At 45.4% G+C, this 16,211-nt stretch overlaps 1 protein-coding gene and 1 long non-coding RNA gene across 5 annotated transcripts in view; one reads left to right on the forward strand and one right to left on the reverse strand.

Annotated features, from left to right (window-relative positions):
• The window catches only part of LOC103156431 (microtubule-associated tumor suppressor 1 homolog), a 43,996-nt gene extending 28,493 nt beyond the window's left edge, over positions 1 to 15,503 (reverse strand). The window contains exons 1-4 of one of the 4 annotated variants that reach the window (XM_007578475.2): positions 15,212 to 15,503; positions 4,953 to 5,893; positions 4,580 to 4,870; positions 3,825 to 3,933 (exon numbers count right to left, since the gene is read on the reverse strand). In XM_007578475.2, coding sequence (XP_007578537.1) covers positions 3,825 to 3,933; positions 4,580 to 4,870; positions 4,953 to 5,717 — 1,165 coding nt within the window. In that variant the 5' untranslated portion in view covers positions 5,718 to 5,893; positions 15,212 to 15,503. Of the gene's footprint in view, positions 1 to 3,824; positions 3,934 to 4,579; positions 4,871 to 4,952; positions 5,894 to 9,988; positions 10,620 to 15,211 lie in introns of those variants that run through there. The other 3 variants (XM_007578474.2, XM_016664369.1, XM_016664368.1) reach the window with 3 other exon arrangements.
• LOC107833934 (uncharacterized) lies at positions 14,798 to 15,902 on the forward strand. The gene is made up of 2 exons (XR_001659703.1): positions 14,798 to 14,928; positions 15,186 to 15,902. It is a non-coding gene; the product is annotated as an uncharacterized LOC107833934 (long non-coding RNA).
• Positions 15,903 to 16,211: the final 309 nt, after the last annotated feature.

The raw sequence follows: 16,211 nt of genomic DNA on the forward strand, positions 1-16,211 counted from the left end.
TCCATCCATCCACCCATCATTCATCCATCCATCATCAATCATCCATCCATCCACCCATCATTCATCCATCCATCATCAATCATCCATCCACCCATCATTCATCCATCCACCCACCCATCATCCATCCATATATCATCATCCATCCATCATCCATCCATCAATCATCCATCATCCATCATCAATCATCCGTCCATCATCCATCCATCCGTCCATCATCCATCCATCCGTCCATCATCCATCCATCCGTCCATCATCCATCCACTTCAGGATCAAACACGTTCCAGGAACATTTTTCTGTGACCTTTTTGTTCTCCAAACCTTAAATCCGTTCTGACATTGAGGACTCAAAGCCACACTGAGTTTCCTTCGTCCAGCTCTTCCTGTTAGTGCATCCTAAAGAGTCCAGTAGGTCCAGTTTGTCTATCATTCTGTACTGGGACAGGTTGTGGTTCCATCAGCTGATGCTGGTTTTTAATGTAGCGGAAGATCAGATTCCCCCAAATTCCTCAAAATCCTTGAATGTTGATTGTGTAGAAACGGAAATATGAAAAATTCTTCCAATGTTTTTCTGAGGAATTTCATTTTTATTCAGTTCAATTATTTTCTCACACGTTTGTTGTCAAAGCAGATTCCCAGAAGACCACATGGATCAGGACAGCAAATAAAAACCTGGATGTTTTGTCTTCTAGGAGTTCCTTTGTCCCCTCTGAGCTTTTGTTTTGTTGCTCTGACTTGTTTGTGGGACCAAACTGTGGTCTGATGCTGAACTTTATTGTTCCGTAGGAAAAAACATGTGTTGTGGACTCAGAAAGGAGGCGTTTAAACTTTTCACAGAGTTAAATATAAGTTTAAATTACAGCTGACAAACCAGCAGACAGGACTGGTCTTTCTGAAGCCGGATGGTTTACAGTGAAAGAACTGTGCAGCACTGCGTCACTCGTCATTTCTGCAAACTGATTCACACATTCTTTCCAAAGACCGAGGCGGAGAGAATCCCTGAGAGAAACAAAGGCCTCCGGCTCCTCACAGCCAGACCAGGAGGAGGGAAGACGCTGCGGACATCAGACCGCCACCGACTCTGTGGGGGAAAACGCTTGGAGCAAAAACCTTCCGGGTTTCAGAACGGTAAAACCAGGAACACTTTGTCCTGCAACTTCCTGTCACAACACAGAGAATTACCTCAAAGGAAACTAAGAGAAAATTCACAGGAACAAAAGATGAAAAGAACTACAAACCTAACAAGAGGATGGATGAGATACTAAATATTTCACAAAATCGCAACAAAAAACCAAACAAATCCAAGAAAAATCAACATCAGTCCATCCATCAATCAGTCCGTCCATCCATTCATTCATTCATCCATCGCCTTCAGGTCCAAGAAGCAGCAGGTTCAGGAATCATTAACCAGTTTCTCATGTGGATCTCAATGAGTTTCCTATTGGAGAGATCAGAGTTTTCCTGGACCCCCAGGTCCAATCGGCTGCAGCTCTGCACCGGATGCTGGAGTTCCTGCACTCATCTCTACGGCTGCATTCTCCACACCAGTTCAACCAGACTCCAGTCCGCTCCGACCCGCTCCTGCCCAGCTCCGGTCCGCACCAACTCCACTCCGGTCCGCTCCGGCCCAGCTCCGGTCCGCTCAGACTCCGGTCCGCACCAACTCCGGTCCAGTCCGGTCCGCACCGACTCCGCTCCGGTCCGCTCCGGCCTGACTCCGGTCCGCTCCGACCCGGCTCCGGTCCACTTTAATCAAACTCCAGTTTGTTTTCCTAGAAACTCCGGTTGGTGAGGTGTGAATGCTAAGCTAACTCTGGTTCTCCAAACCTCGGTCTGGCTTCGGCTGAAGTGAACTCTGGTTCGGTTTGAATGTGAACGCCAAGCGGACCGGAGACCGCTCCAAAAGCAGGAAGTGGACTACAGAGCAGGGCATTCTGGGTAAAAACAACCAAAACAAACATGCTAGGCTAGCGTTAGTGGAAGAAATGGCTCGTGATCTTTAACCAAAGACTAAAGAGAAATCCTCCAACCGCTAAAATCTGATTTGATCCATTTGCTTATTATTAATATTTCCTCCTTTAGCCGAGCAGTTTAGTTCCATGTTGATAGTTTAGGTTTTAATGCGTGAATATATTTTCATACATTATTCTCTGTACAAAGATTCCTGATAATCAGGTAGTTTAACTAAATTAATTCTAACTTCACTTAAAACAATAAATTAATGATTACAAGTCAAACATTGCTGTCAGTTCTTGCTGTAAAACAGAACCCAGAGGAACCTTTACCTGGACTTTGTGCGAACGCAGAGCGTTAACTGCTGCTCGCTCCTTTCAGCCGGATCAGAACCACCCAGAGCAGGAAACATCTGGCTCTGTTTGGGTTCGGAGCAGCTGGGTTGGGTTACCTCAGGAATCACAGTTGGGTAAGAGCTGAATCACAACACGTCCAGCGTTGACACACACAAACACTGCAGCTTCATTACCGTCCCGCCAGAACCAGAACCGCTACCCACATAGCCTCCAACCCGACTCCACCTGGTGAAATCACAAAAGACTCGAGAATCTCCTCCGAGTTTTTACTGTGTACAAGTCCAGGTCCAACAGAACAGACCCAGAATCCCTCAGTCCGACGTCACGCAGCGAAACATGAAGAAACAAAACCTCAGGATTATTTCACTCAGTTAGCAGAAAATAATTGAAGACAAAACAACCTCCAGAGACAGACCAGCTAAAACTGAAGAAATGCTTAAATGGAAGATACGCTAAGCTAAAAAGGAAGTTATACCAAGTTGAGTTAAACTGAAGTGATGCTAAGTTACGTTAAAATGGAAATTATGCTAAACCAGAAGCTACAAAAATGAGCTAAAACTGAAGTTACGATAAACTTGCTAGCATAACGTCTCTGGTTGCCTTCTGTGTTGTTGATTTAGCATTTTGTTGGCCCTTCTGGGCCACCATAAAACCTTTCCATGGTTTCTGATGGTTTTCTATGAAGAAACACTGAAGCGTTTTGCTTGTACATTAATGCGTCACTTCCTGGTAACAGCAGCCCTGAAACTCTCTCTGTGCTTCAGTTCAGGTTTTCAGAGTTCGGCAACGTAAATCCGTCTTGAAGCTGAATGAAAACGGACGGATCGGTTTTCCAGATTGGATCCCTGCAGCCTGGCTCTGCTGTGGTGGCAGCATCATGCTGAGGGCTCGGGTCGTCTCGACACAGATCAACATGATCAGAACCAGATCATCTCAGTTTCCGTCTTCACCAGGCTGAGGAAGACATCTGGACGGGACCGGATCCGCTGGACTGCAGGGCAGGCAACCAACAGGTCCAAACTCAAAGCCGACTCACAGAAAAGAACCAGACTGGTGGAAATCCCCGTCCGAGGTCCAGAGGCGTCCGCTTGTCCCACCAGAACCAGGACAAACGGCTCATTGTCCTCCAGAGGGGGACGTTCAGGACAAAGACTAGCTTTCAGACGGAGACGGCCCAAAGGCAGCGTTTCCCAGCCGGACCTGAGGTCCGTTCAGCGAGTCAGAACCAGATCCGGGCTTTTACCACAGAGGCAAAGAGCTGCAAGACGGACGGACTGAGACACGGACAGATGGACGTCCTCTGAGACGAAGAGCTGCAGGAAACAGAAACTGTCCGACCCAAAGCTGTTGGAGCGGTTCTGGACCCGGTTCCAGATACGGCAGTTAGAGCGGAAAACTCTCTGCGTGTGCAGCTGGATTTACACCTCACACACAAACACACACACACACACACACACACACACACACAGAAACACAAACACACACACGCCCGCGTGCGGCTGCCAGGAGGAGACTCACCCTGGTTCTGGTTCCTGGCTGCGGGTCCGTCAGCCTCTGCCCCGGCGCTGTCCGGTCCCGGCCCCCGGTCGGGCCGGCCGCTGCGTCCCGGCGGCCTGGAGGCGGCCCTCTGCAGGAAGAGCGGATGTTTAGCCACGGCGCTCCAGCCCAGCGGCCCGGAGCGGCGCACCGACACCAAGGCGTCGGCCATTCCAGCCGGAGCGGAGCCGAAGACGAGGAAGACGAGGGGGAGGAGAACTGGGACGGCGCAGAAGCTACACGCAGAGGGAGGAAAGTTTCTGCCCCCCTCTATAAACACATGGAGAGTCTGGAGGCCTGGCCTCCGTCTCCTGGAGGAGCAACCCCCGACCCGCCCCCATCGGGTCAGAACCGGGCCTGATTCCTGCAGATTACTGCAGCATACCAGCCGTCCTGTGTCGACACGCTCCCTGCAGCTGCAGCTCGCTCCGAGCGCGTGCAGCAGATCGGTTCTGGTACCGGAGCGGCTGCTGGTTCCGAGTCCAGACTGAACATCTGATCCGGACCACCTGAGCCAGAGCTGATCCAGAACCAGAACCGGTTAAGAGTTCAGCAGGAGGCGGTTCTGGTTCAGCCTGTCTGTCTCAAACATCAAAACTTTGACCCAAATTATCACCATGGAGACGTTTAGCTGGACCCGCTTCCTGTGTCAGAAGTATGAGCGGTTCTGAATCTGGGACTCCAGGGAGTTCTGCTGCTGTCGGGTCGGGGTGTACCTAGTTTGGACCAGAACTCACCTTGCTGGGAGTCCTCAGCTTCTCCTGAGCAGTCTGTGTCGCAGCTTCTCTGACCGGATCAAAACCCACAGAGCTGCTGGATGCGGCTCGACTCTCCGCTGCCTTCTTCTTCTCTGGTGGTGCAGACAGCGAGGCCGCCGCCCCCTGGTGGTCGGCCCGGGTAGATGGACCTTTCCCCCTGCTGGGCCTGAGGAGCCGGGCCACTTTCACCGGACCTGGAGGTCCTGGAAGACCTGGAGTCAGCCTTCTACTGCCGACCACCTCGGCTCTCCTGCAGGGTTCTGGTCGGTTCTGCAGAGCAGACGGAAAACATCTGGGAAGTTCTGGTAAACAGGTTAGAACTTAAGCTGGGTTCAAAGGTCATCTGAAGTACCTGAGCAGGCGTTCTGGATGGACACGGGTTCTGGGTTCCCTTTGTCTCCTGGCTGGAGATTCTGGCAGCGCCGCTCGGCCCGGTTTGGGGCAAATGGACCTCCTGAGGTGGAGCGGTGCCTCCGACTGGATTGCTGGAGGTCTGAGAGGTTCTGCTGAGGTTCTGGGAGGCAGCAGGACCGTCCAGGTCATCCAGGTCACCCCGTGGCAGTTCCGCTGCCCTCACCGGGTCCGATCCCTCGACCTGCAGGTCCAGTCCGGCTCCGGCTCCAGCTGGACTCACCTGGCTCAGCGTCACACACATGTCTGAGCTCACAGACACAAACAGGGCCTCGTCTTCTTCATCTTCCTCATCAGCCGGGATCTCCGTCGTGTCCGAGTCGGCGATGGAGGAGCTGCCGTTGCCCTGGTAACTGTCCAGGCAGGAGCTCCAGGTGTCCTGCTGAAAGCCGGCGCTGATGGCGTCCAGGTAGAGCGAGGCGGAGGCGTCGGTCTGGAACCGCCCTTCCTCATCCTCCTCCTCATCCTCCTCCTCTGGAGTCCACCTGGACAGCACCACCTCCTCCAGTTGGGCGGGGATCACGGCGGTCGTCATGGTAACCGCCAGCAGGTCGTACTCCAGCGGGCTCTCAGTCCGGTCGCCGGTCAGGCCACTCAGACTCCGCAGCGACTCCGGAGACGAGGAAGAGGAGGAGGAAGAGGAGACTGGGAAGGCGTTGCCATTGTGGTCGCCTTGGCGACAAAGAGGGAGCTTCATGCTGCTCATCTCCAGACCGAGTCAGAAGTTTCTGCAGACCGGATCTTTCAAATTCTCCGTTCAGTTCACATGTTTGCCTCAAACTTCCTGCAGGTTTTCCAGAAACTTCCAACTCATCGTATTCGGAAGACTTTAAAGGTCACGGATCCTGGATTCCTGCAGGAAGCTCCCACATGGTCAGGAGTCTGCCGGAACAAAAACACAGCATGGTTAGCTTCTTGTGGAGAACCTGCAGCTCCAGGTGAACCTGGAGAACCAAAATGTCCTCAAGAAAACAATCAAACCTGCAGAAAACTACAAATATCCATTAGTATGAATCAATAAATGCAAAATAAATCTCCAGATTTGGTACAATAAATTATAAAAAGTCTAAAAATCTCACTTCTTTAAAGTTCAATTGTCTAATCATCATAATCTTTTAAAAATTTTCATGTATAGTTCACCGCAGTGCTGCAACAGAAATCTAACTGGGAAATGTCGCCCCCTGCAGGCTCAATGTATCACTGCAGCTCTGAATGAAGACATTAAAACTTCTATCAAATTCATCGATTCATAATCATTTCCATCTGATACGGAGTTTTCTGGTGTTTCCAGCGAATCGAGCAGTATCTGGGTCGGTTCTGGTCGTGTTTATGGGTCAGACACTAAAAGAACCGGAGCAGCTAAATAAAGGCCTTCAGAACCGGGTCAGACCTCTTTTCTGTTCCCCGGTAACGACAACCGGCCCCTCGGCGACCGCGTCACTCACTTCCAGGTAGAGGAAGATGAGGAGGAGGAGAGAGACGAAGCTTCAGCAGCAGACCATAGAACCTCACCGGACCGTTCTCAGAACCGTCAGCAGGTTTCAAGGTCCGATCCGGTTCTGAACAAATCTAACTCCAGAGGAAAATGAGCTGGAAAATCAGCTTCTGAACAAAAAGGTTTGAACTGAAGCCGGTGTTCTGTCAGATCAGCATACCTTGTCAGATAGTCATACCTTAGCTCAGACATGTAGCTGTTATCACCATATGATTTTATTTAATCATCAACATAGAATCATGACGTAGATCAACATACACTTTGTTATTATTATTAGAATGTTATATGGCATCCTGACTTAGTGGTTAAGTAGGTTAATGAGTTTTACACTGCAGCTGCAGCCAGACCTGCTTTACTTTGAAACCACGACAACGCATGTATATCTATCTAGTTATATTATGTCATATTATAAACAATTTAATGACTTATTTTCGTCATAACTTGTTGCGTATGCTGAACTGACGACTCCGCTGACGGTCGGACTTCTTAATGCGCATGCGCGGGCATGCGTACTCACTGCATGTATGTTATCCCGACAGCTGCTATCTGACAGAACACCGGTCACATAATCAAAACGGACCGGACCGGACCGGACCGGACCGCCCCAGTGTTTCCGTGGGCCGTTTTGGACCAGAACCAGAAGCTGTTTAGCTGCGTTTAATCATCATTTCTGGGTTTGAATCTGGGCAGATTCCGCTAATAGGGTAATAATTTAGCTAATTTTTAGTTTAGTTCTTTTGCTAACCTTGAAAACGTTTCGCGCACTTGGCTTCCCCTTCATAAATTTTTCTGAACAAATTTCTGGATTTAAGATTTCCTGAAACATTTTAGGTTTAGTGAATATTTCTGCTAACAATCGGCTCTTTCTGGACTGAAAACCACCAGAAGCCTTAAAGGGGCGGTACATTTTCTTTAAGGATTTGGTCATTGTAATTAGACTACGTTTTTCTAAGCCAGTGTTTTCTGAGCTCTTCATGTTGGAGGATCTTTGCGTTAAAGGACATAAATCCAACCAGTGAGGTATTTTTTGAGTCTCCGGGCAGATATTCCTCCACCCAGATCATCAGGACCAATCGGATCTCCGGTTGGACCAATGCGTTGTTGAGCTACAGAATATTTCATAAGTTCTTTATCCAGATTTCAGAACATTGAAACAATTTAAAATCCCTTTCCAGGTCGGAGCTGAACTCTGGACTCGATCTGGTTGGTTCCGTCAAACCGGGTCAGGCAGAGACAGCGTCCTATATTCACCCAGGCATGCTCTAACCGGACCGACCCGGCAGCTCATCCCGTCCTATTAGAATCAGCCACTGACAGCGGTTCCGACCTGCTCAGAGAGAAGAAACCCTGCGCAGCATTTACTCGCCTGTCTGATCCGGCGGACCAAGTGAAGGAGCAGTACCATGAAATGGTTGCTGAAAGGAAATCTGCCAGCCGATGGAGAGAAACGAGTTTTAGCCGGGTCTCAGACTCCAGTCCAATCAGATGTTGACGCTACAATTGTGTTCAAAGTTTGGTGCCTCTGGTAAGGCACAGACCCACAGTTCCCTATGTCAGAACTTATTCTGTAAACGGGTTTCCATCTCTTCGGTAGCGCGCCAATTCTTGTCAGAAAACACAAAAACCAACTTGAGTGAGCAGGAAAACTTTTTTGCAAAGTTTTTTCGAATTCCGACATTTGCACAAACCATTTCTAACGCGACACTTTAAAATGTGCATAACGAAAACGCATTGATGGAAACATGACCTTTATGACCTCTGATCAACCCAAATCGCATAAAGTTAACGTGTAACTAAGCTCCCTGTCAAAGCTTAGCCCCCAGACAAATGTAGAAAGTGGGCGGAGTCAGGAACCACTGAGGGGCGTGGCCAAGATGTAAATAGCACCGCTGCTAGGTTAGCATCTTTGTCGCTATATTTAGTGACTTTTCAGACCCTCAACTGGCTTTTTAAACAAAAAGTTAGCTTTTTCTGTAAACAAAAAAGCTAACAACTTATTTTGTGTTATTGTAAACTTTTATGACGACAGAGTGTGAAAGTACTTGTTGCTCTGCTCTGATGTACACACAAACCAAACTTTATGGTTTGTGTGGAACCAACAGGGAAATTTAACCACAATTCAACCCAAACAGGTTGAGACGGGTTTAGGCAAAAAAAATTGCAGAATTACACAAAATTACAAGAAAATGTATAAATTTTCACAGAAACATAGAGAGAACTTTTAGGAACAACTTTAGACATTTATCAGCAACACAAGGTTCATTTCTAGAGTTTAATTCCCCTTTAACTAGAGGAACATGGCCACTTCTCCAGACCAGATGGGTCAAGCATCATGGACAAAAACACCAATCAGAAGCGTTAAGACACACACACACACACACACACACACACACACACACACACACACACACACACACACACACACACACACGATTCGACTGATTGATTCATGAAGCCGCTCGGCTCACAGCTTCGTGTTTCAGGATCTGCTGCATCATGTTACGTCTCTGGGAAACGACGCAGCAACGCTGCCGACACAGCTGGAGCAGTTACCGTGGCAACAGGACTGATCCGTCATCAGCAGAGAGAGGAAGGATGTGTCGCTCATAGCAACCAGCGCCTCAGGCAGGGGCAACTGCCGACGCAGCAAAACTCAGAATGAGGTCAGAGGTCAGGCTGAAACTGAACGTCTGGAAATGAGAGAAACTGTCAGAACCACCAGAAAGAGCCACCTGAACCTCTAGAACCAATCAGAACCCATCAGAACCAGTCCCGAGGACTCGTCTGGAGGACGCTGGTGTTAGTCCTACCTGCAGCGGTTCTGTTCTTCCAGGTCACAAGTCCCAATCTATTTTTACATTTCTGTTGGGAATCTGTGACATGAGCGATAAACCCATCAAAACCTCCTGGTTCTGACCCTCACTGTGACCCGTTACATCTCTGTGTTCTGATTGGACCGGGCCTCAGGTTCTGCTCCTGGAACATGGTAGTGGCAGCATCATGCAGTGGGGATGCTGCATGATGCTTTACACTTTCGCTCCATGTGAACCAGAACCAGAACGGGAGCATAAATTATGGCGATAAACCATAATGCTGTCATTTACAGACGATTTTTTAATGATATTTATTTTCTAAGGAACATTTGGGCCTGGAAGAGTTTTTAAATATCCACAATAAATAAACCAAAGCATTAACATGGATTATGATTCAGTTTCAGGAAAACAGGCAGGCAGGACTTCCTAACGGTGCAAACCGTTTTATCCTCAGTTTCCAACATTAAAGAGGAGCATCATCTACATTATTGATTTCACTTTAGTTTACCATCCGATTTATTGATTTACTGCTTAGAACCATCATCAGTCCAACCAGAACTTCAACCGCAGAACAGCTGGGTCTCCAGAAATACACACACACACACACACACACACACACACACACACACACACACACACACAGTAACTGTTGCCGCAATCATAACTTACTCCTCTGGCTCCTTCTGAAAGCAGAGAAAACAGATCCAGTAGGAAACAATTCCTCCAGCTGGTCGGACTGGGACAGACTGGGAGGAACTGGGATGCTGGTGCTAACGCTCCACGCTGCGCGATCAGGCGTTATGTGTGACCATCGCTGCTGCGTTTTCCCATCCAGGCGGAGGGAAGAAGGGGAGGGATCCTGCAGTAAACACAAATCTGCTGCTTCTGGCACAGGACTACGGCAAGAGGGGAGGGACATTCCTCTACAGCAAACGCAGAGCCAGGGGGAGGGGGGGAGTTCTGGCCCAGATCCTCCTCCAGAGCCGAGCCGCTCTGTTCTGTTCAGCATCAGCAGCAGAAAACTAAACATGTAATCTGATGCAGCGCGGGCCGGAGCCAGGCAGCCAATCAGAGGCCGGCTCAGATTACTGAGGAACTTTAAAGCTGCGGCTGGCCTCCCCGGTAACATCATGACTGCTCACGTGCGACCTCCTGAACGACACGACCCTCACGTCATCCGCCTGGAATCGCTTCGCAGGAAAACATCCAAACATGGGAAAGTCGGATAAAAACTGATGAGTTCATGTTTCAGACGCTGGGCCAACTCCGAGCCGCCAAAGCAGAAACGAGTCACCGGCGTCAACAAACCGCTAGCAAATGGATGAATTTGTCCATTGAAATTTGTCCGTATTTCCAGACTTTTTTTTTTTAAGTTGTAGTGCTTTGACGGAAACGCTGCGACCAAGATAGTCTTTAAAGAGGTTAGAAGTTTCCAGAATGACTCTCTGCACTGTATGTGTGTGAGTGTCAACAAACCTTTAATATCAAAAACTGAACGTGTTCATCTATGGCTGAAACAGATCACATTATCAATTAGTTACTCGTCAAATTCGAGTTAGAGGCGGTGCTGTGGTGGTGCAGGGGCAAAGCAAAACCCACATATGGAAGCCTCAGGACTCGTGGCAGTGGTCACAGGTTCGATTCCCGGCCTGGGGACATTTGCCCCATGTCATTACCCTCTTTCCTGTCAGACTGCTTTCAAATAAATGCCAATAGAGCCAACAAAATCTTTTAAAACAGATTGTGTTAAAGGGCCAGTATTCTGTTTTCCAAGCACAAGGCGTCCATTTTAGAGCATAATCCAGTAACTGTTACCTTCAGTTGCTACAGAAAAGCTATATATCAGATATGACTTAAAATGAATTTTACTTCATGATTAACGACTTAAAATAAGGCCTCCGTCCCTTTAAAACCTCCTACTCTTTCTGAAGCTCTGCTTGGCCTGGCGGGCCACCAGGCTTTTCTTACGGCCCCACCAGGCTAAGCCCCGTTTGTTTATTTTAGGGTTTTTTTCATATTTGCCTTTGACTTTAGTGTTTAGGTATCGTTAATAATGTCTTCCAATAATGCATAATTATCTGCAGGCATTTTCACATTTCCTGTCAACTTTAAATATTTTTATCTCAAAAACACGGTAGGCACCCCACCAGGTGTTTGCTAATTGCTGCTGGCTAGTCTGAAGGAGCTGAGTGGGGGAGGAGCAACGCCTCTGAGGCGGGGCTATGTCCACCCAAGTGTTTTGCACAGCTGAATGGTTGCCATGGAGATTAAAGGATTTCTCAAACATGCAGAAAAGAATCAAAGAAACACTGCAGATTTGTTCTTGATGAAAGAATAATTGTATAATGAAAAGATCCAAACAGCTGATTTCACACTGTACTACCCCTTTTTATGTGCATTTAAAGACATAACTTTGAATTTTAAAAAGTTATGTCCCCCATGTTGAAGACCTCTAACCTTTCAAACTTAAAAGCCTGAAAAATCACAACAAAGTTTGGTTCTGTGACAAAATGTAAAAACAAGTTCAAAAAGTTTAGCAAGAAGCTGTAAAACATGCTGAGTGAGGTAAACAGCATCAACTCTTCTGTGCACGAAAGCAGACAGTAAGTTAGAGTTTTAGTATGCATTCCTCTCCTTGTTTTCTGCAGTGGGAGGCGGGTTGATGGTGCAACGTCTGAAGCAAAATAATCTGATTAAAATCTCCTTTTAATTTGAATCATCCTGGTAAATTAAATGTTAGACTTGAGGAACCAGAGCAGCACATCGGGGGGCAGAGGACGTGTTTCTACATGCAAAAACTGCTGGTTGACTAACTGCAGGAAAACTCCTGAAACATTTATCCAAGAAGTTTGTGTCTGAAACGTTTGGAGCAACAAACGTTTCCCTGAGTGAGAGAAAGTCTGGAAACTCTGACTAAGTGAGATCCTCTAATCAGCTCCAGCTTCTCCCACACAGGAAGTGTGAATGGAAATGTTTTCCGTCATGATAACAAGTCTTCCTTAAGAGTTCTGGGACGCCATGCTTTACATTGGGGGTCAGAGGTCACATGAAGGTGTTGTGGTCCTCTGCATAAGTTCTCCAATAAAACTAAGGAAATGGTGCCCCAGTTTTCTGCTCCCCTGATGCCTCCACTGAGTCCTGGAAACCACAGAGCAGCCGAAAACAACCGGCAACCAGCTGGAGGAGAGGAAGGTGTGTGGGTGAGAGTCCATCCATCTGCTACTTCAACCAAAATAACTAAACACAGAACTGAGAGTTAAATCTCTCAGTTATTCCTTTAAAGCCAGTCAGACATCTTTTAAGATATTTTAAAGCGATCCGGATCATGAGCTCGCTGGGAGTTTTTCTTTTAACTTTTTATTTTTACTATGCTTTAGTAATTTTAGTTTTTACAAAATTACTAAAATTACCTGTTCATTTTCAGATAAAGGTTTCCTGTTATACCTCTCAACTCTGATCTATAAATTATAAACAGTACAACTTTTAACTGTCAAAAAGCAGCACAATTCATATTGTTTTACTGTCTTCTTTGGATGGGTAACTGAAATTAATTTTGTTCTGCAAATCTCGTTACAGCGAGTTTTATATCTTATTTATTTCCTAGCTCTGGCAGATCACCAGACGTTAGCACCATGGCTACATATTAGACATTTTTACCATAATCTGGTAAAAACGGTTACATTAAATAAAAGTATTGTTGCAGATCAATTAGAACAGACCACCATTTTAAAACTACCATATATTATCTCCAACTGCCATTTAGCTGCTAAATGCTGTATGTGGCTAACAGCTAACTGCAATTTTCACATTATAGAGACTATGTCCTTTAGCCTGTTAGCAAAACTTTATTGGACCTTTTATCATAACTTCTCCCTGGTAACAACAGTTACATTAAATAAAAGTAATGTTGCAGATTATTTAACATCATCCACTATATTAAAGCTATTTTATTGACCAACTGCCATTTCGCTGCTAAATGCTACATGTGGCTAACAGCTAGGTGTTAGCCAAGTCATATGTATTTTTCCAGTTATTTAGCACAAAGGTTCCATGTTATAACTCTTAATAATATAAGATTTTTACAGTGAAACATAGCAATGTTTAAAGTGGGAGTGACTCAACACTGTAAAGAAAAGGGTCACAAAAAAACCAAAGAACTGAGCTACCAAAAGCTAACAGCTAACAGAGCTAAAGGCTCCGTTCTAGCTCTGGGAACCAGGTATTTTTTCTCATGGATTAAGCTGGTGTTCAGTTAAACTTCAAACAAATCCATGGCTCAACATTTCTGAGAAATAAGTTCAGAGTAGAAAGTTTGTCAAGCAGCAGAACAGGTTTACGTGACTGAACCTGCGGTCAAACTGTGGTTGTGGTTAAAGAAGTTAAACTGTCACTGAGGCTTGAAGCCGCAGGAGTAAATCCCGTCAGAGCAGCCAGTGTTGTTTTAGTGTGTGTTTATGGATAATAGAAGAAATGAAAAGCAGTTACTGATTCAATCCCAGCAACAAGTCTGAGCAGAGCGCAGCTTTCAGCTCCACGCTGACATCCAGACACAAAAATGCCAATTATGACGAGCCGGAGAGCACAATCAGCTTCACCAAGGAGTGGCTGCATCAGACGAGGCTGAAAATCTGCAATAACAGGAAACATCCGCAAGTTTGTTTTCATTTTAGTTAGTGAAAACTAAAATGAAATAAGATCAGCAGTGAGATCGGCCAAACTCAGAGGAGATTTATTAAAGCTAAGCCCAGCAGCAGCAGACTTTATGGACAAACGAGTGGAATTGTTTTAGCCAAAACCAGTTTCTTTCATATTTAAATAATCATGTTCTCTTTTGGAGGAGAAAACATTTTCAATTCAAACATCTAAGACAAAACTCGACAAATATTTGTCCATCATTTTCTGCACAGCTGACGGCATAAGTAAGGGTTGAATGATGTTATCAAGCTAAGATTTGTATCAATGCATTGTATTTTGCGAGTAAGAAATAAGAAGCACAATTTATATTGTGCCTGACTTGTAAAACAAAGTCAGGATTTAAAAAATATTAATTAATGGAGATAAAGATATGTATTATTATGTAAGACTTATTTAAGGAAGAATGACTGAAGATGGCGACTTAAAAAAATACAACTGAATATAGAAGCAAAAATGTCAATATTTCAAAGAATAAAAAGTAAATGTTGAAAGAAAATTCCCAGATTAAACCATCTGCCAGCAAAGAGCTGAGAGAAGCACAAGGACACCTGAGTCTCTCAAAATAATCAAATTAAATGGCTGCAACACTAAAAACTCATTCATAACAACACAGCCTCCAGCAGCGGACAAATCCATTACAGTTTCCCTTTTTCTCTTCAGGGTGAAATGACTGAGGAGCCAATCAGGAGCAGCTAGAGGTTATGAAAGTGTTTCCTGAGAGCTCTGCCATGCCAAGGAGAGCCACAGCCACAGAGTCTTACTTAATCCTGGCCAGGCCTGCGGGATGATGCAGAGGACAACCTGTTATATAACACCCAGAATGCTGCAGCAGCACAAATGTCCATCAGACACAGGGACAGGGTGCTGCAGACAGAGTGGACAGAGAGAGAGGACACCTGCGCCTGCAGCTGCAGGTAACCAGGCATGCGGACAGCGCCGTGCATCTCATTCATTAAATAAACTGCATCAAAGTTTTTCTGTTTACAGAAATATTAAAAAGATGATCATCAAAAACTTCATATTCTCTCTCAGGTTCACAAAAATAGATAAAAAAAATATTTACCCTGCTATAAAACTGCAGCAGCTGCTTCCTCAGTGGAAAAGCTGCTGTTTCTTATCAGCTTCGTGATGTAAAAATAAATAATTTCTGCGTCTTGTTTCTAATAAACAGTAAAATCCCGCAGTCAGTACACCTACCGTCTGCTGCAGCAGGAGCCACGCAACCCGCAGCCTTCACCTGGACATAACAGGAACCAGACTCTTCACGTTTCCTCCAGTAATCCTCCGAACCCCGAACCGCGCTCCCAGGTGGGCCCAGCTGGTTCCGGTGGATGACGGTGATCACCGGAGGAGTCCTCAAGGATCATCGGCTGGCAGCCAATCAGTGAAGTGAACCGGTCACCCACTCACATGGATCACGCACTATATATATTGGCGGAGGAATACATGATGAAGAAATACTTATCTTTTTAACTTCGTCTGTATTATATAAAACGGACAGTTACACTGCCATTTTTATGATTTTTTTTTTTTTTTTTGCTTTAATGTGTTTTATTAATTGTGCACCTCGTGTATTGTCTTAGGTTTATAACGGATTATATTCAGTAATCAGAAATAAACAAATAAAATGTGTTAAACTTTACTCACCAGCTTTACCTGTAGTTATGATAGTGACTACTGCCACCTAGAGGCCGAGGAAAGACTAACTGTTGGATGCCCTAAAATACCTCCCGTTAAATTTCTTCATATTTTTTCAAGTCCTATCACAGCTTCACTCTGACGTGTTGAGTCGCTTTAAAGTTTTGCCGCATTTTTTAATTGTTTAGCATGATTATTAATTTTTATTCAGTTTTTTTTGTCAGAAGGCATGAAGATAAGAGCGGTTATATGGTTTTAATTGTATTTGATAGTATCCATCTATGGAGTTAGATTTGTTTCACAATTATTCAACCAAAAAAAAAAATCATGTCAAACAAAAAAAGTAGTATTCAATCAAAAAAAAATCATGTCAAAGAAAAAAGTAGTTTTCAATCAAAAAAAAAAATCATGTTTTTTTTTTTGATTGAATAATTGTGAAACAAATCTAACTCCATAGATGGATACTATCAAATACAATTAAAACCATATAACCGCTCTTATCTTCATGCCTTCTGACAAAAAAAACTGAATAAAAATTAATAATCATGCTAAACAATTA

This window comes from Poecilia formosa, unplaced genomic scaffold (genome assembly GCF_000485575.1).
Source record: "Poecilia formosa unplaced genomic scaffold, Poecilia_formosa-5.1.2 Scaffold481, whole genome shotgun sequence".
NCBI classification, from domain to species: domain Eukaryota; kingdom Metazoa; phylum Chordata; class Actinopteri; order Cyprinodontiformes; family Poeciliidae; genus Poecilia; species Poecilia formosa.